Below are 21,895 nucleotides of genomic sequence, written 5' to 3'. Positions count from 1 at the left end.
TAATGCCTTGAGGTAATCCGAGAACAACGTTCGTTGTCATGTTGGCTGTTACATTATGTACACCTTCTTCAATTCGCTCTCATTGAAGATCTCACCGGTTGTGGGATCTCTGACTTTGCCTGCCTCGAGGGAGCTGAGCTTCTTGCTCATGTCTAACAAACGATGTAAACCGTATACCCTGCCATTAGGCAAGACTACTGGGTCGTTTTCCACGGAACTCTTCGTATGATTGGCGTACGGCAGATTTCGAGCAAGCTCATTCAACTCCGTTGAGCATATAGGACATACAGATGTGGCGGTCGAATGAGAGTTTGAGCTCGAAGAGGTGTAAGCTGAATGACACGCAGGGGTCTTTAGGGCAGATAGGCCGGCTGATAACGCAATATGCATCAATGGCCGAGAAGGCAATGAGAGGAGCTCATGATGCGTGCGAATAAATAGTTCAGAGAGGTACACCCACCGTTCGGAGGCATACATTGACTATTGCACATTAGATTAGGTTTTCTTGGGGACCGGGCTAAAATACCTTGTAGGGTTCGGCTCTTGTGTTCGGGGGAAAGGCAAGAAGGCCGGCAGCTCGACGAATCTCCGCTGATTGAGTTTCGTCATACGGTGCCAGGTACCTTCTTGCATGCACCATTGCATCCACGAATTTCGCCCTGTCCCTCGTTCTGATCATCTCAATGTACTGTTGCAGTCGTAACTCGAACTCCAAATTGTACTGCATACACCATATTAGGTCATGGTTGAATTAGAGCAGAGCTTGGCTCTTACTTACTTGACTCTTCTTTAAGGCAGCTTTATTCTCGTTACACCACTGTAGAGCATCCTTAGTTTCACCATTGCGGAGACTCTCGGCGATCCGCTGACACTGTACAAAGACGTTAAGATCCACAAGCTCCTCTATGTTCTTTGCTCTGGCAAGCCGCTGGGCACTCTCCGAGTATCCAGATCGCAGCATATGGTCAATCACGAGCCTGTCCAGTCGAACTCTTGACCACTGATCATACTTGACGTCAGTCAAGCTAGGGATTTGATAGAGTTGATTTAGATGCTGTATGCGCTTCCTCGACTGGTGGTGAATTTTCTTCTCTTCTTGCTGTAAATTTTCCATCTTCCGTTTCAGGCCCTGCATGCGAGATATCATAACGTCAAGTGTGGCGAGTGTTTGCTCGGGCGTTTGATTGCCAGACATTGAGGCCTTTGCCGCCTCTTTGAGTGCGGGGAGAACATATTCTTTCTCCCGCTCGACGATCCGCTGAAAGGATTTGAGATTTCTGCGAGCAAGTTCATGAGGTAGGCGAAGGAGAGGTTGATCCTGTCAGGAGAATATCGTGTTAACATGCGAGTGGAAGTGCGTAGGCGGGGTTGGGCTGGGACAGTACTAAGAGGAGGTGATTCTCCGCATTGAGCTTCGTGGAGGTCAGCTCTGCGGCCATTGCGAAAGCTTCAATGCTCCCCGAAAATCAAGAGAAACGATTACGTTCACAAGTAATGATCTGATAATTATCGTTTACTGTTGCGGGTTGATTAGGTATGCTCCAGAAGTTGAGAAAAGAAAAAGCAAGTCGTTGATTGTGGCTTGTGATGATGCGGAGAACTTTGGGAGGTCACACCACCTGAGCCAACTGACTAGTCAATAACAGCAGCATCTGAGTTTCTACCTTTGATTTCGTTAATCTGATTTCGTTAATCTCAGAAATTTGCTTAGTTGGATATTTGTCCTAAAATAGACCATGGTTCATGTCTCAGAACAAGCTGCGTGACATCAAACAATGAAACGTGTAGAAAATCAAAACAAATTAGAACTCATTCCCTTTTCGACCCAAAAGACTCCAATAAAGCAACAAATATACTACAGGAAACTTGCCCGAGGAGACGCCAACGGCCACAAGTTGGCAAGCGACTTCCTGAAAATGATCTAATCACTATCATCGCTGTCGTCCTTCTCCTGCTTGGACTTCCTTCGCTCCTTCTTCTCCTTCTTCTCCTTCTTCTTGCGCTTACGCTCAGCACGCTCTTCAGGAGTCTCGCCTTCATGTCGCTTGCGCTTCTTCTTGTCTTCGTCATCCTGGGCGTCGTCAATGTCCATCTTAGATTCATTTGCCTCTAGAGAGGGCTCTTCTTTAGGTGAGGCCTCTTCCTTTGCAACCACATCGACTGCTTGCTGCGATGAGTCTCCATCCGGTGCGCTGTAGTCCTTGTATTCGGACTTCCATTTGGCTGGGGTGGCTTCGTTGGCTCGTCCGTATTTCTATTATGAACGTCAGTATATTGAAAATAATGACCGGTGATGTCAAATTACGTACGTCGAGCTTTCCAGAGGATTTGAGCTTCTTCTTTTCCAGCGCCACGGGGCCCAGTCCCCACCGGCGAGGGTACAAATCGCGCTCCATAATACAGCGCTTGACTTTGGCAACAACACCGTGGTCACAAGTGGAAAGTTCCACGGTAGACATCTGAGCGATACCAATTGCGATAGCTTCACCCTTGGTGGTCATGAGCACGACTTCTTCACCAAGCTCGATACCAGCCTCTAATCCCCAAGTCAGAGACTTTTGACCTTCATATTGTTCATGGTGTTAGAAAACTTACCGAAGCGAAGAAGACCAGGAATCATGAGCTTGGCACCGTAGCAGACAGCATTGACGGCGCTGTCCTTGACCACGATACGTTTGTAGGTTGTGAGCAGAGACTCCAAGGGCTTAATAACCTTGCGCAGATAGCTCTCATCCCGCTGATTGTCATATAGCCACTGCGCATCGAGAACGTCATGCAGCGTAACCATACCCTCGTTTTCACTCATAGCTCCACTTCGCACACGTCTCAGTTCCTGCATGTGTGCGCCAACACCGAGAAGAAGACCGAGGTGGACACAGAGTGTACGGATATATGTACCAGCTTCACAGCTGACCCAGAACACACCAAGGTGCCGCTCATTGTCGAACTCATAAAGTTTGCTCTCATGAATTGTTCGGATACGAAGCTGACGCTTGACCGCTGAAATCAGGGGTGGACGTTGGAAAAGAGCACCTGTGAGAGTTTCGAGAGCCCGCTTGAATTGAGCTTCACCACCGGGTATTTTATCATGGAGACGGATAACACAGACGTACTCCTTTCCGGCACCTTGTTGAGACTTGACCAAACGAGTAGCACGATCAATGCAAACGATCAGGCAACCGGTAACTTTGGGATCAAGAGTACCGCTATGACCAGTCTTTTCTGCCCTGTTCCGCGAGACGATAGGTCAGTATTGGGTACCTGAAGAATTTTCAAAAGACGAGGTTTACCTGAGAATTCTCTTCATCCAGGCAACAACCTCGTGACTAGAAGGGTTCGAGGGTTTGTCGAGGTTGATCACTCCAGAATTAATGTACGACTTGAGGTCTCGCTTGAGGGGAGAGGAACCAGCAGGAATGGGCGTGAAATGACCAGTCCTGACCATCACTGCAGAGAAATAATCAGCAACAGTTACATAGACAGGAAGAGACTATGCAAAGTATAAAAGTAAAGAGATTCAAACGAGAACATACGCTTGTCGTAGTTTTTGAGCAGAAGCGGCCAGTCTTCTGTGTTAATATTGGAGGCCGTAGCCTCCGGCTTGATCGTGTAGTCCACTTCCTTGGCCATTGCGACTGTTATTGAGAACAGGCCGGCTCACCAATGTAAGGAAGATGGCCGAGTGTGCGTGTCAGGAAAGGTACCAAGAAATGTACTCCTGGCCTCAAAGAATTTGTTCTTTGCTGCAAGTGAGGAAGACCCAGAAAAATTTCAAGTGTGGCTAGAGCTCCAGCGACCAATCGGGTTAGCGAGCAGATTCAAAATCACGTGATTATATCAAGAGTCAAGAAACTTTTTTAGAAGCACGGAGACTGCAGTTCAATCGCTGGCTGATTACTCAAAAGCTATAATGTAGTTTGTTTCGTTTAAGCCACGTAGTATTTCATCTCGTAGAGTTTATCACAAGATTTACGCCATGTAGACTGTGGACTTTTCAAAGAATGCTGCTGATAAGTGGCAAGGCTACACTCTAGTTTCCCCCAAGTCGGCGTCCTGAGCCTCTGCTATCCCAAGCTGTTCGGACAGATGACGTCCAACTGCTAGAGGAGTTAGCGCTTTCGTTCGGAGACCGGTACGCTCGCCCATATGTGCGTTCTCGACCTCCGCGCAGGGGCCCGGCAAACCATCTCTGAACGAAGGCAGGCGTAACAATGTAGTTCTTCGCCCCACCAAAGGTCGGATAGATGCGAGTCAAAAAGTCATACAAGTGGGCGGCAACAATCCCCGTCAACTCGACCGTTGCACGGTGCCAACCTTTCATTACGAAAGTTAGAGCAAGCCTTGCCCAAGGCAAAAGCAGCGTGGGTATCTCGACCACGAAGAACGTGGTCTTCGTGCCCTTGTTATCCTGGGAATATGTGTATGCGAATGCCAATATCAAAGCTGCTGGGGATTAGCGCCTGAAGAACAGGAATTTCGTACTAAGCTCACCATTTGTGAAAACCCCGGCTCCAAGATAGAACCCTGCAGTAAGCTTCAGGTCGTTAGCATGAATTGGGGTACACTGATGGCTTTTCATGAATGAAGAGAGTACATATATTACGTGAAGTCAGGTAAATGTTATGCACAAGATTATAAAATGTAGGGCACCAAAACCACCTGCGTAAACATTCATTACGCAGGCTATCTCACTGGTAGTCCCACCAAGCCTACACGTACATGGCCCTATAAGGATCAAGAAGTAGGTACCATATGCGATGCAGGGGTAATCTTCCTCGTTTCCAGGAACCGCTTCAGCTAGAATGGGGCTGGGCGGGCAGATATGCGAGGTTTGCAGGGTATGGAAGATGGAGTGGGGGCCGATGAAGCACCATGAGAGGGAGAGAAGTGTAAATTTATGTGGTAGATATATTCTATCAGGGAAATCAAGATAATCAGGACTTACCATAATAATCAGCGCCACGAACAGCACATAAATGAAGAAACTTCCAGGTGTGCTGAACCGGGGCGAGCCAACTTCAAGTCTGCTGGAATATGTGTACACTGACGTACATTAGCACATGCGGCAGTACGAGAGCCCACCATTGCAGCATACTGAAATAGAGGTCAAAAATGACATTCAGCTTTGGGTCCGTCAAAAGGTATGGTGTGAACAATCTCCATATTTCGGGGCGCAGCTTGAAGATGAGTTGAGGAAAGAAAGGTATAAAATAATAATTGAGTGTGTGACTGTGAACCAGCGCGGACTCCACAAATGTGAGTGCAGTAAGTGTCCTGCATAAAGAGTTAGAGAGAGACTTCCACAGCTAGAAAGGAACATACCTGGCAACAGGAGGGAGAGCCCAGAAGTCATCCATTGCTGTAAAATAAGTACTCAAAGGACCATAATCGAGGTTGGAAAAGTAGTCGAAATCACTCAAGTTGGCGACACCTCATTCTGTGTCCGATTAGCAACCTGAGATTTGCGGGAGTCAACTATAGATGTTCAAAAAAGAAAGGAAAAAAAGACAGACTCTACTTAGGTCAAAGGTGGATATTTAAGCGACTGTCTGGCCTCTTGGTACATCATTCTTCCGTTCCGCTAGAGCCTCGTTGACCCACAGTACATAGCGCACCAGCACAAATGCACAAGTTCTATTCGTACTGCATTCAGCACGTTTTCTTCAAAGTATATGCCAATATACGCGGATACATAGTCGGATATAAAATAAACTAATGACTGAGATGGCCGTTGAATATTAGTTTCTAAAGATCCCCAGAGGTTCTCGTCCGTACTATCTATGGACAAACCTCTCAAACCTCGACATGCCATGCGACTGAAAGCACTTGCAGCAGCTACCGCAAGGCACCCAATTCAAGTACGGCGGCAGTACCTGAGTCTCAAGCATATTCATTCTCCAACGCTGCCTACGCGAGCAGTGCCCCTCACAGACGTACCCCCATCTTTCCCCTCAATCCATACATCCCAAGAGCCGTCTCCAGTAGACTTTGGTTTCCCACATATCGCTATGTCCTCTTCAACGTAGAGCGGAGCATGATTCTTGTAGGTAATATCGCTGACAGAAAAACCTCTTCCATGCAGATAATGCCGAAGGGCTGTAAGAAGCAGTGTTAACGTCAGAGGACCATGAACAAGAAGGTCTCGATAGCCTTCGACATCGCTAGTGTATCTTCTGTCGAGATGGATCGAGTGAGCATTGAAAGTGAGTGCCGAAAAACGAAAGAGCAAGGCTCTGGTTGGCTTCATCTGATAGCGGAATATCGGGTCCGCGGGAGCTTTGTGAGGGCAGTGAGGGTTAGCGATGCTACTGCGCTCCATGACACCAGTAAACTCTACACACATTTAATAGTCCTGGGGGCTTGAGAGAACTTCGCCTTGTCTTCGTCCAGCTGATTGACAGTCTTGTCTCGCATGAATACCAAATCCCTGTTCTCGACGATTGATGCGTCCGCTTTCATGTCTTCACCATCACTCCATATTCGGTTCCTGATCTCTTTTTCGGTCTCATTTTCCTGCACAGTGCCTATTTGTCTCTCGATCTTGACTATTATTTTCTCGTCCCCAGGTCGCCCTTTAACGATGACATCACGGATACCTTCAATACATACGGCACGACCCCCGTTGAGCGATAGCTTATTGTTGACTGCGAGCCTAACTCTACCGCCAGCCCATAGGCGCCTATTGAAGGGTGGCCCAGGAGCATGCAGAATGTCGGTTCCATCGGCGAGAAGCTGGGAGAGGGTAACTTGTGGAGGGAAATAGACTAAATGGTGCGCCGGAGGCAAGTAGGAGGGGCGGGCGATTGTTGGAAGAGTTTGCGAATGAGGAAAAACATCAAGCTTGGGAAACAAGTCTTTTAAGGTCAGGTCCAACAGATGCGACGGTTGAGGTTGGAGGTAATCAAAAAACAATGGGAGTTGACGGCATGTCAATTCATGGTGCAGGCGCTCTGGAAACGAAGTGTAACTCCGTCTGGCACAGGCATTTCGCAGCCAATATCTTGATCTTCGAAAGTGTGACGTAGCCTTCTTCATGCCGAGCTTTGAGGTGTATCTGGCAGCAATCTCGTTATACCGGATCATGCTCCCCGCCATGACTGCGGTGGAAGTTTGACTTGTTTGTTTGCCTATACCCCGGGTTATCCCACAAATGATCTACAGGTGATGTTGAGACGGGAAAAATGTGTCAAATTCAAGGCCGCGTTTCAGTCCGGAATAGCCAGACTCTGGACTCTCGGGGTTATCAGGATACCAAAAGCTGAACCGTTGGTGAAGCTATGGCGCCTTTCAAAGTAACGTTCTTGGGCCCCGCGGCATCGTTTTCGCACCAGGTCAGACTCAACCAGCCCCATGATTCAAGCCCTACAATGTCGTTAATTAAATGTCTAGGCTGCCGTTGAGACATTCGGACGCTCTTCTGAGCTTATACCCTGTCTATCATTTGCTGATGCTATCGCTGCCGTCCAAAGGAGAGACGCTGACTACGCCATTGTTCCATTCGAGAATTCAACAAATGGTTCGGTTGTACAAACATTGGATCTCCTTGTGGATCGCAATGGAAGTTATAATGATGTAAAGGTGTGCGGCGAATATTATCTTACAGTACACCACTGCCTCCTAGCTCGAAAGGGTTTCATTTCGGCAGCACGACGAAACTACAGCTCCATCACCAAGATATACACGCATCCGCAGGCATGGGGTCAATGCGAGATATTTCTAGCGAAATACTTCAAAGGCGTGGAACGGCAGGATGTGTCGTCCACCTCGAAAGCAAGCGAGACAGTCTTGAAAACAACCTCTGAGGTCAACGCCGCCATAGCTAGTCGCTTCGCCGGGGAATATTACGGCTTAGATATATTGGAGGAAAACATCGAGGACACGGCTAATAATACCACACGCTTTCTGGTGTTGAGGAACGTCTACTCAACGACTACAATTCAGTTCCAGCCTGAATTAGCCCGAGAATTATCAAAATCTCCAGCTGTTTTAGAAACGAAGAAGGCGTTGTTCTCCTTCATGGTCCGCCAAGACACCCTTGGGACCCTGGCAGATGCCCTGCTGATTTTCAAGGACCGTGGATTGAATCTTACGAGTATAAACACCCGACCAAGTCATATACAAGCCTGGAAATATGTCTTTTTGGTGGAAAGCGAGACGGATCAAAATCAAGAAGTTCCTGATATCATGGATAGTCTGAGGAAAGTCACGGAAAATTGCAAACACCTGGGAACATGGGCCAACAAACTTGTGTCGACATGACAATGGCTCATTTTGCATATTTTACTATGCCGGCCGTTCCTGTCTGTGAGTGAACTGACTCAGAGGAACAAGGCAAAGAGTTTCAGGCAGCGCAAGCGTGCCACTCAAGAAAATAGATATCAATGACCCAGTGTAGTACAGCGAAGCAAAAATCTATTGTAAGCCATATGGCCTTTTTATGGAGTAATACTAGATTGACGAATGTTAAAACGTAAACGAGAGCAACTCTGGCCCAGATATTGCCAGAACAGAACAATTTTAACTGCCAGTTCAGAACGCATAAGCTCAACGATTCGCTCTGAATGGCTGTCGACTCATGCGTAACAAATCCACTACCTTCATGCGAATAACACCATGGAGCCTTTAGGCAACCTCGGTGACTACTTTACGGAGCTGGGATGGCCCTGCATTTGAAAAAAATTGTTAGTTGAACAAGTGTTTGCACAAGGCACGAAAGCATACCTCTGGGCAGCTGCACAAAGTGTACTCCAGGTTGTTTCAAAGTACCAACCGTGAAAGCTACGGTTTCGCCTTCGGAGCCGCCTCTGTGATGCATCGGGCGAGCCGTCAAAAGATCCGTGTTTGGAACTTCTGGCCTTTCATCCTCGCTCTCTGCGAGGCCGCTGAACCGTCAATCTAAGCGTAGTTAGGACCCTATCAAGGAAGGATTGACAATAACATGGTGCACCTACCATCGTAGAATTCATCCTCGTCACTGTAATCGGCAAGTTGCTCAAAATTGACCTTGTATCGGAGGATTGCTCCAATACCACCAAACCCCTTGACAAACTGGTTTCCTTCACTCGACTTGTCCGAAACAAACTCTAGAGTCGCTCCAAAGTCCTTGTAATTTTCCGCAAGCCATTCGAGGAAGGAGCTTTGGTCCACAACCTCCATTTCGGCGCCAGTATCCTTGTCCAAGAAGAACTCCTTATTTTCCTCCTGGGCTTTGGTGGTATGGACGACGACTTCGTTGCCTTCCGAGTTCTTAAGAACCCATCTAGTAACATCCAAGTTCTCATAAACTATCAGCGTTTCACACGCTCCCAATTCCAGCGCCTTTAGGGTATCCTCAACACCGTAACAAACTTTCCCTGTGTCTTGGCTGATTTCTTCGAAATACTTTCCAATAAGCTTTTTCTCCTGAACGAATTTGACGTTGCTTAGAGTCTCGGCAGAAAGTTCAATTGCCTGATTGAAACCGTTCTCGCCGCCATAAGACACATCAACGACCTTGATGACCTTCGCTTGCAGACGCTGGTCAAACATGTCTGACTGGTTCAAATCGTTTTTAAAATCGGCAGAACCAGCAAGAATTATACCGGCGACATTGACTTTGTCATTGGTGATAAAATTTTGCACAGCCAACTCAGCAATCTTTCGCACGTAGTTATGACGCTTCTCCTCTCGTAGACGTGCAAAACGAAGGGCGGACTGACCACCACGGCCGTGTTTCTTGGGTAGATCGACGCTAAGCTTTTGGAGAATTTCTCTAGTATTGCCACTCAAAGTACCAAAGAGCGCACCATTACCATCCATGATGATAAAGCCGAACTTCTGGTCCGACTCAAGCAATTCGCTCAAGGCTTCGGTGTGAAACTTGTTGTCACAAAGATATAGGGACGTGTTGATTGGCTTGAAGGGCTCGAAGTCGATGTTAATTTTACGCTCCTTTCCCTCTGAAGTGATAATTTCACCACAGTATACAACGAGACCATTGGGGGGGACTTTGTTGTAAAGTTTGAGACGTTGCTGGGTAGACGTGATGGCGGAAAGTACAGAGAGACGGTTGACGCGGGATTTAATGTTGGAGGCAGTGCCCTATAGGCAATGGTCAGAGGAATTCTCGATCATACATAATAGAGGACGAAACTCACAAATTCTTCAGCCAACATCTTCGCTGCTCTGGATACTTGATCCTTGGGGGCTAAGCAAAAATGTTAGTGCTTTCAAAGAGCGCCCGGTTCCAGGAGCAAAAGCATACGGATGATAAGCGAGATCATGGATGTTCCATTTCCTCGGGCAGCCTCAAGCCGCTTGATAAGCTTCTTGATCTTCCATATCTCGATATTCTTCTCTGCTTCATTCGCCTGCTGGACCGTGCTCATGTTGGGCGAGGGCGACGGAGCTGTATGGCCCTGTACTTAGAGACGATTAAGGGTTGGCCACCTGGTTCTTGAGACAAATTGTCAATATCGCGAGTTGACGTAGTAAGGAATCCCCGTGATCGAAAAGGGAAGGAGATGTAAAATTTCGGGCCATGTAAGGAGCTTGTTGAGATTGACATGAGTAAAGGGAAAGTGAGATGACCACTTACCTTGAGGGCTGGTCACTTTGCCGTCCAAGTCCAGCGGGGTGTTTAACAAAATTCGTCAGGCACCGTGGGGTGGCCGCCGCATTATGAGAGGGTGGCTGTGGTTGATGATGTAAGCTCTCGCTAGAACAGACGCAGCTGGTACCTTCGTAGTTGTAAGCTACCTTCTCGGCCTGGAGATCTTGGAGAGTTATACTGATCGTAACTGCATGTTTTGAAAGATAAAACGAGGGAAAGCTCTTCAAGGTCTAAGATCAAGAGGCCCACGGGTTATCGAAGCCGTGCGTGTCTCAAAACTCCCCAAAACTGCGCATTGTGCAAACCAGACTCTGAAGGCTGGTACCAGGGTCCGGACCCCGCCTTGAGTTTGTGTTCTCAGCTTCCTAAATGGACATTCGGTAGTTAGCTGATTGCTCGGTTCATGTTCATACTTTTTTGAGACACAGTTATCAGTACTCCCTAGTGGGGTTTAAGACAGCCGGTGGGCTGTCATTAGGATATCGTAAGGAGTCAGCATCAGTATTTCATGCTGTGAGGCTATTTCAGAGGGATTATTACGCCTATTTGTAGGTCTAAGAATATACTACTATATCCAAGTACCTCCCAAGTTATCTCGTGGCCATCCTTGGCTGGCTGTATAGCATCGTTCGTTTGGTGTAGGTACCCGCCTATCCCTAAAAGCTAGCCCCATAATGGCTTCTTCCCAAGTATCCATATCGTACATAACTTAAGTTCACATTAATTTTCTCCATATCGCCTGTGGAGGACGTATTAGCCCAAAGTCCCATCATGCGGACGATATCAGAGCCAGAACATATCAGTTCACCTATTATGGGTAGATTAGGCGGCGACTTAGTCGAGCGGCCATATCTCCGCAGTTATATCAAATAGTCCTACAAACCTGGAATCTAGAAAGAAAGCCATACGAGCGATGTTATAATTGCATCCGTCTTACTTCTCCAGGACAATGAGAATCAAGTTATACCTCGTATAATTCCGATATCAGGCCTATCTTGTGTTTGAAAAAAGCATTGGTTCTTTCTGGCACTTACCTAGCCAATGCAGCTGGGTTTCACTACTCTTTCGGTAATCCCCACACTTTTCTAGCCCGATACTCGGAGCAGATTGAAGTTTTACCAGATTGTTTCCCAGTTCCTTATCTATGGATTTTATGTCACCAATTTCATTAAAACGTGATTGCCATGATAAATAACAGAAGTTTAGTCTGCTATTAACGTCGGAAAGAATCGTCTTCGAATCTCTGGCTAAGCTGTGCAGAAGTTTCTATAAGAACGGCCCTACCGGAAGTCCGATTTTAATTAAGCTCTTGTTGCAACCTGCAACCCTTCCTCTTACCGTTATTGCCTGTTATTTGTTGCTCGCCTCGACCACTTTTGATATAAAGCTTCTTATAAAAGGAAAATGATGTTTGAGGACGATTCCGAGGCTCCTGGGTGCCAGCGTTCAGAGGCATATAGAACATCATCCACAGCCTCGCCACTGGATTCTGGAGCATTCCCTGACCATCAGCCTAATGAAAGTGAATATCTTAACGGGCGATCAAGGTAAGCCTCTTCCAGAGAGCCACATCTTCCCCATTCATCATTCGATAGGTCGGCATCCTTCTCTATGCGATTTAGACAAGCGGGTGGCGTCAATAGTATCGATAACTTCGCCCGGTCATGGCAGAGAGCTGCATGTTTCCCTGAGGTGTTTCCCCGACGCCCTTCCTTCGCAACAGTCGATTCAGACGAGGAATGGCAATCTTCAAGCGGTAATTTCATAAGATCACTAGGGTCGTCACATGTTGACCTTGACCCGGCTCTCACTCGGCCCCTTTTAAGCGACTATGGAGTTAGCTCTGGCCAAAGAGATGGCATCTCCAGCTCCTGTCACTTGGAGCCAGCCCTCGGCACTTCCTATGGCTCAGTATCGTCGCGCGTTAGCGAGTCTGCTAGGAAGCACGTTATAGAGTTCCACAGGCAGCAACAAGCCTACAGTGAGCCTGCTGTCGGCCACGAGGGAGAGCCTCTACTTGTCAAGCAGGTACAGCACGAAGACGGAACGCGAGAGAGCATTGTTGTCGGCCAGTCCACTGTACCGCAGACGGTATTCAATTCGGTGAACGTGCTGATTGGCGTCGGCCTCCTAAGTTTGCCGCTAGCCATGAAACACGCCGGATGGCTATTTGGTTTGACGTTCCTTCTCTTTGCAGCAATTGCCACTTCTTATACCGCTAAAATCCTGGCAAAATGTCTCGACGTTGACCGAGGGTTGGTGACATATGCTGATCTGGCCTACATAAGCTTTGGGCACCGTGCTCGCCTGGTCGTAAGCTTTTTGTTCTGCCTGGAACTTCTGGGGGCATGTGTTGCCCTTGTTGTACTCTTTGCTGACAGTCTTCATGTACTTTTTCCGGCATTGAGCATTACCCAATGGCAGATTATATGTGGGTTGATGCTAGTGCCGCTCAGCTTTGTACCTCTACGGCTTTTGAGTGTGACGAGTATCCTTGGTATACTCTCCTGTACATCCAGTATGTCGATTCCTTTTCTCCTGAAAGGTGCGAACACCCAACTAATTGCTTTAGTTGTGGCTATAACATGCATTGATGGTTTCATCAAGCCTCATGCGCCTGGTTCACTTCGTGAACCAGCCCAAACCCATCTCCTACCCGAGAATTGGGGTACAGTGCCCTTGAGTTTCGGGCTTATCATGTGTAAGTGGTTTGTTTAATCTTGCGGATAATTGTGGCTAAACCTTGCCAGCGCCTTGGGGCGGGCACGGTGTATTTCCCAACATATACCGAGATATGAGGCACCCGCATAAATATGGGCGAAGCCTCTGGGTAACCTATATCTTTACTGTAAGCAAAATTAGAGCACCTTCATCGACATTATGCTGACGAGCATCTTATGGCAGTATTCCCTGGATTGTGCGATGGCCGTTCTGGGTTGGATGATGTTCGGGGACACGATTCGGGATGAAGTTACAGCAAACGTGTTGACGATGAACGAATATCCACAGTTATTATCTATTTGCATTATAATATCTGTTGCTGTAATTCCCATTACCAAAGTACCTCTCAAGTGAGTTTAGCCCAGTCTCAATGCTTCTGCATATAGGGCTCAAGTCGCTAACGCAGGGCGCAGCTGCCGGCCACTTGTTGCTACGGTCGAAATTCTTTGTGGCTTGGGAGTACGCAATGATATAAACACGGACCGTACCGATCGAGATCTACTTGTACGCCAAGTGCTAAGGACGTTAATCCGAATAATGGTCGTGGCCATTATTGTCGTCATGGCGATCATTTTCCCGTCTTTCGATAGAATAATGGCGTTAATGGGCTCCGCGTTGTGCTTCACCATATGCATCATCTTGCCGCTCACATTTTATCTGAAGATATTCGGGAAGAAGATTGACCCAAGGGAACGGATCCTGGATTATTTCCTTCTAATCATATCCTCAGTGCTAGCGGTCATTGGGACCGTTTGGGCATTTCTACCACAGGCCACCATTGTTCCGATATGAGTTTCCATGCGAGATAGTTTCTGTTTATTGGCTTCCACTCTTGATAACAATAGCAAAATTATTCCTCGTTTTCCCTGGATTTAGAAGCTCCTTCTTGAACTGCTTGGGCTGGCATATTCCGTCGTACTCCCAAAGCTGGTATATTAATTTTGTCGTTTGCTTGTCCTCTGCCAGAGAAAAACCAATACTTGTCAGAATGTCGTGCAGTCTCTGCTGAGTAAGGTATCGCGAGTTTGTGACGCAGGGAGCAGGGAGCACAAGGAACAACCTTGGCACAATAGTTATAGAGGAGCCCTGCGGTGGTTCCTTGGTCAAGAAAGTAACACAACGCTTCAACATTTCTCCTCGATCGACTGGATCAGGGACGTAATTCAGCACTAGGGAGAGTGATATGATGTGAAACCGTTCGTCATTACTTAGGGGAAGCGGTCGTTCCATGAAATCCTGCTTCAAGATCCCGGGTTCCTGAGAGTCTAAATCAATTCTCGTGACATCGAGGTGTTTGTGCTGAGAGCATGCATTCTTGGTACTGAGCGCACCGATCTCGAGGACCCGGAGCTTCAGAGACGTGCTTCTCAATACGTTCAAACTAGGGCTGATCCAGTTGACAAGGACTCTGCTTGAGTCGCCGCCGCGGTCTAGAGATTGACCAAGCTTGCTTGCTATCTGATAACTTTTTAGTCCACCGTTTGCTCGTATATCCGCCTCGAGCTTGCGCACTAAATCCTGGTCGCCTGATTTTAGTGCTTGCGCTCGCTGTTTTAAAAGTGTGTGATGAGAGCGTATGAGAGTTCGCGTTGCCTTTGCTGATAAGGCTGCATTTTTCTTCTGAACTGTTGGTGGGCGAGTGCGAGAAAGTAGCGCGGGACGTCTGTTCTCCGATTTTTTCGTAGCCATAATGCATGTTTCAATTGCAAGATGTACATTGTCATAGTAAGGTAATGTATGGCTTCGGATAGCAGACCGCTTTTTTTTTCTTCTCTTTTCTGCCTGTGGTGAAAGGCGGTAAAAAACGAATCACGCCAAGATTCTAGGAGGGCTGGTCAGGTGACCCACAGAGGAAGCCGCGAGGGTTTTTGCTAAGCGAAGACATTCCGAACAATTCGACTTTCGACACTGCGACAATCACGACAACAGCGCCAAACGACAGCCATGGCCCCCGTTCAGAAGAAGACAGGTATGCAAGCTTGAGCGATCCAGACCTTTTATTCTCGATATCTGTTGTCGATTTTGGGATATGTTCGAGAGCATGGAGTCGTGTTATACAGGAATTCTTCATATTCGTCCCGCGCAATCTATTCCAGGATGAAGGAACTGAAAGAACCACGTATCGACTCGGTTATGCTTTTGTTTGATTCCAAGATTCCCTCCGACAACTATACTGCATACCGACTCGAAAATTCAATTCTAAAATAAATCACTCACATTCCTTTTTCTGAACAGGCAAGTCGAAGCCCAGCGACAAGGCTGGTGCTGCCGCCAAGGCAGTCTTGAAGGGTGCAGGCGTACGTCTAAAACGTCCTCAATTATGAATTATCACAGAACCCTATGGCTAAAATGTTACTCGACATATTCAGGCGCACAAGACTCGCAAGATCCGCACCTCCACCACCTTCCACCGCCCCAAGACCCTCCAGCTGTCCCGGTCTCCCAAGTACCCGCGCGTGTCCGTCCCTCACCTTCCTCGCCTCGATGCCGCCAAGATCATTCTCTACCCCTTGAACACCGAGAGTGCTATGAAGAAGATTGAGGAGAACAACACCCTTGTGTTCATCGTGGACGTCAAGGCCAACAAGCGACAGATTAAGGCCGCCCTCAAGAAGCTATACGATGTTGAGACTGTCAAGGTCAACACTCTCGTTAGGTACGCTCCGGAAGATCTTATACGAAAGAAAAAGCAGCATCTAACTAGAATACAGGCCCGATGGACTGAAGAAGGCCTTTGCTCGTCTTACCCCTGATGTTGACGCTCTCGACATTGCTGCTACCAAGCTTGCTATTGTCTAAGTGATTGATTTTCTAATGGGTCTGGGAAATGGTTTTCTTTTGCGCGGTGGCTTATATATCGGCCCTACAGCTCCCTGCTGTTGTGCGATAACAAATGGCTGAATGAATAAAACAAAAGAGCTTTGATGCACGAGTATACCCTGTGTAGTTGTCAGCCAGGTTTATTCCATGAACCTCTGGAGAGATAACAGTAGTCACGGTTCTATACACGGCGCTGGGAACCTAAAGTAGTTTGAGAATATGTAAATCGAAGAGAAGACTTAAGACTGAGCTTCATTCAAAATGTATTGCATTGCTATAGTACATACAGGTCCGCCACATCATTCACAATACACCAAGTCTCCGTGTCTACAGTGACCGCAAATCGTTCCGACCAGATGGTGGCAGTTATAAGACATCAAGCCCTGAACCTCTATAACCTCCGTGAATTACTCTAGTCGGAAGTAATATGGACAGTTATTGTTTCTGCATAGCTTGCAAATGCTTGAGTACGGCATTGTTGGTGTCCAGCCAACGGTCGACACAGTTCATTGCGCAAGCTTCTTCGCTCTTCTCCAACCGACTGGATGTAACCTTCGAGGTAATGCACTTCTTCCAGCAAGCATCGGCTAGGTGATGGACATCTAAGCAACACGCGTGTGTTAGCAGAGGCTAAATGAGCAATGAAGCAAGCTCAGCAACCCAATGGTTGAGAAAGAAAAAAATTGCGGACGGCGTACTTTGCTGGATAGCGGCCTTCTGTGATTCTGTTTGCAGGATCTGGTGCAGCTCTTTTTGGTCGGCTTCGCTGAGCTTGCTGACATCGAGGGTTTGTTCCATTCTGTCGGTGGTCTGCTGGAAATTGCTCTGCTGGAAATTGTAAAATCGAGTTTGCTGGACAGATAAGAGTGGCGGGTACGGAGTAGTTGTCAACTGAGATGTTGCTGCGCCGAAAAAATGACATCGATCTTCCAGAGCTAGGGCGGTGAGAGCATGCACTATCTGATAAGGTCTTAGCCTGGTTCTTACGCTTCTTAGAGCTCTAATTTCCTTTCTCCGCGACGTTGAGTTTGACTTCCAAACATATCTTTTAAGCGATTCCGGTACTCTCTGTCTCTTTGAAGATCGATTTTTCATCAACTGAATCACGAAGCCCATAAAGAAGATGCCTCCGATCCGCACATCTCGCAATCGCAAGCCACCCCCAGCGGGCTTCGACGATATTGAAGACACTTTGTTAGAGTTCAGCAATAAAATGAAAGATGCCGAGAATGCGCCGCATGAGGGAAAGAAGAAGCACGAGGTCCTGTGGCCTATCTTCCAGATCACTCACCAACGTCAGTATCTTTATCCTAGTCTTCATACACCATTCAAAGTTCCAACTCCCTGAACTTACCTGAACCTTATCAATATAGGCTCAAGATACATTTACGATCTTTACTACCAGAAAGAGGCTATATCGAAACAGCTATATGAATGGCTCTTGAAGAACGGGTATGCGGATGCGAACTTGATCGCGAAGTGGAAGAAGCAAGGGTACGAGAAGGTAAGTTCTTCGCTGTTATCACTCGTCGCAATATATATGAGGCCGGACTGACAAACTTCTCAGCTTTGTTGTCTCCGCTGCATCCAAACCAAGGAAACCAACTTTAACGCCACTTGTATTTGCCGGGTACCGAAGGCTCAACTAAAGGAGGATCAGATCATCCAGTGTGTCAGCTGCGGATGCCGTGGTTGCGCGAGCAGTGACTAAGACTTCCTTACGGTGCTTTGTGCCTATATGTTAATATTGCCACACATCGTTGAAGAATGACAGCGGGTTCGAGTGGCATATCCCTTCTGCGGTCTCTCAGCTGTGCGCATTATGCATGACTCGATCTGGCCTGGGTGTTTCGACCTGGGGTTCGTGAAGACAGACGTTCGACACTGCGTGGACAAACTGGTAAACCATAGTACCTGTCCCTGCAGCAACTCTGTCGGCCCAAAAGCAGCTGGTCAGCAGCCTTGTTGTTCTCCCGGCCTACGTAGGAGTCAGTCTCGCAGACGGTGCGGCGTGCCAATTATCCCTATTTTTCACGTATGTTCTGTATCCGACCTTGCGTTGGGACGAAATGGTACCCCTGTGCTGGCACCGAGGAAACCGGGCACGGCTATGGTCGATAGACGCAGGAGTTTTACAGTTAGGATGTGTTTACGGGCTTTTCCATAATCAGATGCTCAGGTAGATACTATCTCTTAACCAAGTTCGAATAAGACACAGTCGTAATGGCAGTGACAAAGATAGCAATGAAGACGGCGAAAAAGAAACATGCTGATATAAACGCTGCATACTCATGTATATCCTAACAGATATCGTCGTAAAGGTCGTCATAAAATCATCTCAGGTAATCAAAGCCAACAACGACGAGCCCTACCTCCACCCAAAACTCCAGGGAGAATGATTGTGAAAGCACCAAAATGAGCGGATATAGAGAAACCCCGGTAAACGCCAGCTCTTTAATCTTAGGAACCAATGGGTAAGTAGGTATTAGGACATGTGCATGGCCAAATCCAAAGTGAACGCCCGTTGCGGGAAAACAAAGAATAAACAAAACTCAAGACACCACTGACATGAACAAAGACATTTTCGTGGACAACTCAGATCTGTTCTGGTAAGGAGGAAGATAAAGCAACAAGGCATGAAGCGTCAAGGCCGCGTGTTGCTGCCGCGCTGAAAAGTTGGCTGTGAGATATGGGATCGAGATTTCGAGGCATCGTCCTTGCTCGAACCCCCTATTTTTTGGAATCCTTGTAGAAGGTCGACACCGTCTACTTCCTGTGGGCTGTCATCAAAAAGATGCCATGAGAAAAAATCATCGTGCGCAGAATCAATGAAGCGTCCAGAGTCAGGAAGTTTTGACGGCGAGTCAGAAAAAAAAAGTCTTTTTGACTTATTCGGCGATAAGGGCTTAAGGCCCCCAATCCGGTTGTTAGCACTCAAAGCAGTGATATCTGCGAGGGCATTTCCAGTTGGTCCATGTGCTTCAGTACGAGCACGTTTAGCCGAGCGTTTTTCAGGGGAACCGTAAGCCGGATTAGATACAGGCTCAGTAGTCGGGTCGGCAAAAACGTCGAAGGAAACATGAAGACCATCGTGTGGAGTATAAGCCTCGTCATGTATGTTGAAGGCAGGACTCCATGGAAGATCTTCATCCAGGCCTAGTCGCTTTATTGGGGAGTTGACCATGTGCTGGATTTTCTTGCGGTGGTTTCGAAGATTAGTGTTTGGTGACACTGATGGAGGCGGTTTCGCAGGCTTTTTGAACTTGATAACGGGGGTCAGGGGGCCTGCAAGCACGTTTATATATTCGTTGCGGACCGGAGAGGAACCAACAACGATCCCTGTTTCTTTCAAGTACCCAGAGTGACTTGGGCTTATATCTCGAGAAGAGCTTCGAATGCGCGCAATCTCTTCTTCCGCCCTTCCACGCTTAATACGAGGGGGTTCAATATCCGTGTCGGAAGTTAGGTAGTGACTAGCTTTGTTTGACCGCATGGCAGAAGATTCCAGTGAAGAGAAGTAGCCACTATCATTCATAGTATTCGACTTCCGCTTACGGTGACGCGGCCCATCACTAGGAATGGAAGGATGACAAGGAGTTGGGGGAGTTGCTGGGCGCGCGAATCGCGGCGGTGCAACGGGAGGAGAAGAGTGAATCGGTTGTGGAGGAGACGAGCGTGGAGGATTGGTTGTCAGACAGGCAGCCGTATCATCACCAATGTCTTCCTGAAGAGCTGGATCAGACGCGGGAATTGTAGCGTCAGACGACAGATCCACATGTTTTGAGCTTTTGGAGACGGGGTGCTGAGCAGGTGGCGGTACAGCCCAGGTGGTGGCGCTTGAGCCTTGTGAGTACGTGGGTTCCTGCTGTGGTGTTATAGAAAGGGTGGGCATGCTGGTCATTGTTGCTCGGCGCACGGGTTTGTCTTTAATGAACTGTGTTTCCATGCCTGGTTCAATGGCCCAGTAATTTCCTTTACCAGGATCATCCTTTGGGCGCTCCTGTTTGATGAACGCCTTATTCAGGCTGAGATTGTGCCGAATACTGTTTTGCCAGCCTGGATCACTGTTCTTGTAATATGAGAACGTATCTGATATCCATCTGTAGATTTGCGCCAGGGTCAATCTTCTATTAGGGGCGCGTAGTATAGACATTCCAATAAGCGTTGCATAGCTGTATGGCGGTTTTGTGCCATCATCTTCGATCGGCGGCAATTCGTGGGGCTCTGGCAGTTGCACGGTGGTGACCTCTTCCCCCTTGGGCTTCTTTGTCCGCTCTTTTAATGGTGCCGCATCCAGGAGTGATCGTTTGAAAGAATGCTTGGCTAGCTGAGATGGCTCGGGAAAATCAGCGAAAGTATCTGCTGAGGGCACGTCCACGTCTAGGTCTCCTGTTGTTGTATGCTTGACATTCCTAACACTGGAGAATGTCGTGAATAAGGCAGACTGCGGCATCGGAGCAGACGACGGGGTAGGGTGGGAATAAGTCTCGAGTGGTATCTTTTTTATGGGGGAGTCGGTTGTAAATGTAGGAGGAGCAGGAGCAGTGATTGGAACATATCCCAACCTCGCTTGAGCACAGCCCGATGTTCGCGACTCCCGACTAAATTTCGTGGGCGACACTCTGTTGGGGGAAGTAGAAGTCGGGTTAAGGACGTATTTATGATGGGAAGGGGGATTTTCAGTCGACTGGAGAGGCAATGGCGATGGCTCTAATCGGGGTTGTGGCTTGATGGTTGTCGTCCTATCCTGTGATGAATGCGCTCCCAAAACCCGCTTTGCGGGCTGTTTGGGGCTCATATTTAACCTGCCAGCCTGAGACCGGCTTGGGCTGACTTCGATGACCGATTGACGCGCTGCGGGTTGAGACGGAGCGATTCTAACTCCGCTATCGCTCGTCCAACAGTTGATGTAGGGTGTCAGACGGTTGCGTTATACACACTGTGTAAGTTGCAAGGGAAGATCACAGTATGGTGATGGCCAGATAGCATTCAATACACAGACAGTGCTTGGAGGTCGCGAGGAGGGGGTTCAGTTACTGGACGGTGAGGCGGCAATACAGTAGTGAATTAGTCGCGGATGCGCGCAGAGGGACGATGAAATGGAATGAAGGTGAAAGGGTAATCTGGAACGCGGTCGACTTTGGATCGAATGAAGATTGCGCAGCCCAAGTGGGGTGGTGCACACTCTGGATAATAAAACGATTTATTTTGAAACGGTGATGGAAGGGAAGGATGAGGGTATGCCTGAGGTGTGCCTAACTTGTTGATAACGGACGCGTCGCGTCTCTCAGCTTCCCACTTTTTTTACTAAGACAAGAGTAGCGAATCACGTCTCGTCTCCTTGCCGCCCGATGATCTGCTAGGGTAACCCGATCGGCAGATCTGTGGGCACCGTACCCTGTAGTTCCATTCAACGATTCAAACAGTCAAGACACAGATCATGCCAGATCGTCCAACCCCTACCAAGGGACCAACCCCTTCAAAGACAATACAATAATGGGTAGCCACCTCCTACGGGCGCAAGGAGTAATCTACGGCCCCTCAATAAAATCAAGGGACCTACTCCAGTCAAATCCACGCTACTATCGCAATATTAAGCACAAGGACCAGACTCAAGCCACAGAGGACGATATTGGTCAGCGTGATTTCTTGTACGGTACCCAACAACCCTCCAGCCCTTTCAAGGAGGCAAATATGCGTGAAGATTACACTTCACATTAATGAAGGCTGGCCAATTTGTCAAATATGTCACCAAATTCTTGT

At 47.8% G+C, this 21,895-nt stretch overlaps 12 protein-coding genes and 1 pseudogene across 13 annotated transcripts, besides 1 other annotated feature; 5 read left to right on the top strand and 8 right to left on the bottom strand.

Annotated features, from left to right (window-relative positions):
- Positions 1-21,895: part of a sequence feature (contig 1.163 1..91924(-1)) that runs on past both edges of the window.
- On the bottom strand, positions 49-1,195 carry ANIA_08850 (glucose-induced degradation complex subunit FYV10; the record flags this gene model as incomplete). The annotated part of the gene is made up of 3 exons (XM_677027.1): positions 49-480; positions 527-721; positions 779-1,195. 3 exons carry the CDS (start codon positions 1,193-1,195, stop codon positions 49-51), a joined length of 1,044 nt encoding a protein of 347 aa, XP_682119.1.
- On the bottom strand, positions 1,683-3,744 carry cbf5 (pseudouridine synthase swoC). The gene is made up of 5 exons (XM_050611787.1): positions 3,534-3,744; positions 3,291-3,447; positions 2,596-3,227; positions 2,310-2,536; positions 1,683-2,254 (listed from the first exon to the last, which is right to left on the bottom strand). The coding sequence occupies exons 1-5, from the start codon at positions 3,628-3,630 to the stop codon at positions 1,922-1,924; spliced, it is 1,446 nt and encodes a 481-aa protein (XP_050467772.1). The 5' UTR covers positions 3,631-3,744; the 3' UTR covers positions 1,683-1,921.
- On the bottom strand, positions 3,921-5,357 carry ANIA_11132 (annotated as a pseudogene). Its single transcript has 6 exons — positions 5,323-5,357; positions 5,053-5,274; positions 4,946-4,997; positions 4,720-4,725; positions 4,492-4,524; positions 3,921-4,408 (listed from the first exon to the last, which is right to left on the bottom strand). Coding segments are annotated over exons 1-6 (836 nt in total).
- On the top strand, positions 5,731-6,206 carry ANIA_11134 (uncharacterized protein). The gene has a single exon (XM_050611786.1). The coding sequence runs from the start codon at positions 5,781-5,783 to the stop codon at positions 6,024-6,026; it is 246 nt and encodes an 81-aa protein (XP_050467771.1). The 5' UTR covers positions 5,731-5,780; the 3' UTR covers positions 6,027-6,206.
- Positions 5,891-7,095, bottom strand: ANIA_11129 (uncharacterized protein; the record flags this gene model as incomplete). Its single annotated transcript, XM_050611785.1, has 2 exons — positions 5,891-6,276; positions 6,342-7,095. 2 exons carry the CDS (start codon positions 7,093-7,095, stop codon positions 5,891-5,893), a joined length of 1,140 nt encoding a protein of 379 aa, XP_050467770.1.
- On the top strand, positions 7,204-8,367 carry ANIA_11135 (prephenate dehydratase PHA2). Its single transcript, XM_050611784.1, has 2 exons — positions 7,204-7,331; positions 7,390-8,367. The coding sequence occupies exons 1-2, from the start codon at positions 7,278-7,280 to the stop codon at positions 8,257-8,259; spliced, it is 924 nt and encodes a 307-aa protein (XP_050467769.1). The 5' UTR covers positions 7,204-7,277; the 3' UTR covers positions 8,260-8,367.
- On the bottom strand, positions 8,392-10,612 carry ANIA_08853 (translation termination factor snpA). Its single transcript, XM_677030.2, has 6 exons — positions 10,577-10,612; positions 10,244-10,434; positions 10,137-10,186; positions 8,952-10,080; positions 8,722-8,895; positions 8,392-8,663 (listed from the first exon to the last, which is right to left on the bottom strand). Exons 2-5 carry the CDS (start codon positions 10,365-10,367, stop codon positions 8,891-8,893), a joined length of 1,308 nt encoding a protein of 435 aa, XP_682122.2. The 5' UTR covers positions 10,368-10,434; positions 10,577-10,612; the 3' UTR covers positions 8,392-8,663; positions 8,722-8,890.
- ANIA_08854 (putative transporter) lies at positions 11,999-13,666 on the top strand (the record flags this gene model as incomplete). The annotated part of the gene is made up of 6 exons (XM_677031.1): positions 11,999-12,138; positions 12,214-12,904; positions 12,973-13,022; positions 13,111-13,292; positions 13,342-13,421; positions 13,454-13,666. The coding sequence occupies 6 exons, from the start codon at positions 11,999-12,001 to the stop codon at positions 13,664-13,666; spliced, it is 1,356 nt and encodes a 451-aa protein (XP_682123.1).
- Positions 14,109-15,001, bottom strand: ANIA_08855 (25S rRNA (adenine2142-N1)-methyltransferase; the record flags this gene model as incomplete). Its single annotated transcript, XM_677032.2, has 1 exon — positions 14,109-15,001. One exon carries the CDS (start codon positions 14,999-15,001, stop codon positions 14,129-14,131), a length of 873 nt encoding a protein of 290 aa, XP_682124.1. The 3' UTR covers positions 14,109-14,128.
- ANIA_08856 (ribosomal 60S subunit protein L25) lies at positions 15,223-16,282 on the top strand. Its single transcript, XM_677033.2, has 4 exons — positions 15,223-15,281; positions 15,548-15,609; positions 15,682-15,968; positions 16,024-16,282. Exons 1-4 carry the CDS (start codon positions 15,257-15,259, stop codon positions 16,109-16,111), a joined length of 462 nt encoding a protein of 153 aa, XP_682125.1. The 5' UTR covers positions 15,223-15,256; the 3' UTR covers positions 16,112-16,282.
- ANIA_11136 (Tim10/DDP family zinc finger protein) lies at positions 16,436-17,035 on the bottom strand. The gene is made up of 2 exons (XM_050611782.1): positions 16,831-17,035; positions 16,436-16,734 (listed from the first exon to the last, which is right to left on the bottom strand). Exons 1-2 carry the CDS (start codon positions 16,928-16,930, stop codon positions 16,568-16,570), a joined length of 267 nt encoding a protein of 88 aa, XP_050467768.1. The 5' UTR covers positions 16,931-17,035; the 3' UTR covers positions 16,436-16,567.
- On the top strand, positions 17,155-17,843 carry ANIA_08857 (U2 snRNP complex subunit BUD31; the record flags this gene model as incomplete). The annotated part of the gene is made up of 3 exons (XM_677034.2): positions 17,155-17,427; positions 17,506-17,636; positions 17,700-17,843. The coding sequence occupies exons 1-3, from the start codon at positions 17,256-17,258 to the stop codon at positions 17,841-17,843; spliced, it is 447 nt and encodes a 148-aa protein (XP_682126.2). The 5' UTR covers positions 17,155-17,255.
- ANIA_08858 (protein mcnB) lies at positions 18,777-20,930 on the bottom strand (the record flags this gene model as incomplete). Its single annotated transcript, XM_677035.1, has 1 exon — positions 18,777-20,930. One exon carries the CDS (start codon positions 20,928-20,930, stop codon positions 18,777-18,779), a length of 2,154 nt encoding a protein of 717 aa, XP_682127.1.

This window comes from Aspergillus nidulans, chromosome III (assembly GCF_000011425.1).
Source record: "Aspergillus nidulans FGSC A4 chromosome III".
NCBI classification, from domain to species: Eukaryota; Fungi; Ascomycota; class Eurotiomycetes; order Eurotiales; family Aspergillaceae; genus Aspergillus; species Aspergillus nidulans.
The sequence above is the reverse complement of the archived record's forward strand: the minus strand, read 5'-3'. Positions and strand labels throughout refer to the sequence as shown.

What these genes read in the sequence shown, in the direction of transcription:
- cbf5 (XM_050611787.1), bottom strand. Translation starts at nt 3,630, where the DNA reads ATGGCCAAGGAAGTGGACTACACGATCAAGCCGGAGGCTACGGCCTCC. An exon ending in GCTCAAAAACTACGACAAGC is followed by an intron (nt 3,448 to 3,533) that starts GTATGTTCTCGT and finishes ATTTCTCTGCAG; the next exon opens with TGATGGTCAGGACTGGTCAT. An exon ending in TGGATGAAGAGAATTCTCAG is followed by an intron (nt 3,228 to 3,290) that starts GTAAACCTCGTC and finishes CTCGCGGAACAG; the next exon opens with GGCAGAAAAGACTGGTCATA.
- ANIA_11134 (XM_050611786.1), top strand. Translation starts at nt 5,781, where the DNA reads ATGGACAAACCTCTCAAACCTCGACATGCCATGCGACTGAAAGCACTT.
- ANIA_11135 (XM_050611784.1), top strand. Translation starts at nt 7,278, where the DNA reads ATGGCGCCTTTCAAAGTAACGTTCTTGGGCCCCGCGGCATCGTTTTCG. An exon ending in CGGCATCGTTTTCGCACCAG is followed by an intron (nt 7,332 to 7,389) that starts GTCAGACTCAAC and finishes TTAAATGTCTAG; the next exon opens with GCTGCCGTTGAGACATTCGG.
- ANIA_08853 (XM_677030.2), bottom strand. Translation starts at nt 10,367, where the DNA reads ATGAGCACGGTCCAGCAGGCGAATGAAGCAGAGAAGAATATCGAGATA. An exon ending in CATGATCTCGCTTATCATCC is followed by an intron (nt 10,187 to 10,243) that starts GTATGCTTTTGC and finishes ATTTTTGCTTAG; the next exon opens with CCCCCAAGGATCAAGTATCC. An exon ending in AGATGTTGGCTGAAGAATTT is followed by an intron (nt 10,081 to 10,136) that starts GTGAGTTTCGTC and finishes CATTGCCTATAG; the next exon opens with GGCACTGCCTCCAACATTAA.
- ANIA_08856 (XM_677033.2), top strand. Translation starts at nt 15,257, where the DNA reads ATGGCCCCCGTTCAGAAGAAGACAG. An exon ending in CCCCGTTCAGAAGAAGACAG is followed by an intron (nt 15,282 to 15,547) that starts GTATGCAAGCTT and finishes TTTTCTGAACAG; the next exon opens with GCAAGTCGAAGCCCAGCGAC. An exon ending in AAGGTCAACACTCTCGTTAG is followed by an intron (nt 15,969 to 16,023) that starts GTACGCTCCGGA and finishes ACTAGAATACAG; the next exon opens with GCCCGATGGACTGAAGAAGG.
- ANIA_11136 (XM_050611782.1), bottom strand. Translation starts at nt 16,930, where the DNA reads ATGGAACAAACCCTCGATGTCAGCAAGCTCAGCGAAGCCGACCAAAAA. An exon ending in GAAGGCCGCTATCCAGCAAA is followed by an intron (nt 16,735 to 16,830) that starts GTACGCCGTCCG and finishes CGTGTTGCTTAG; the next exon opens with ATGTCCATCACCTAGCCGAT.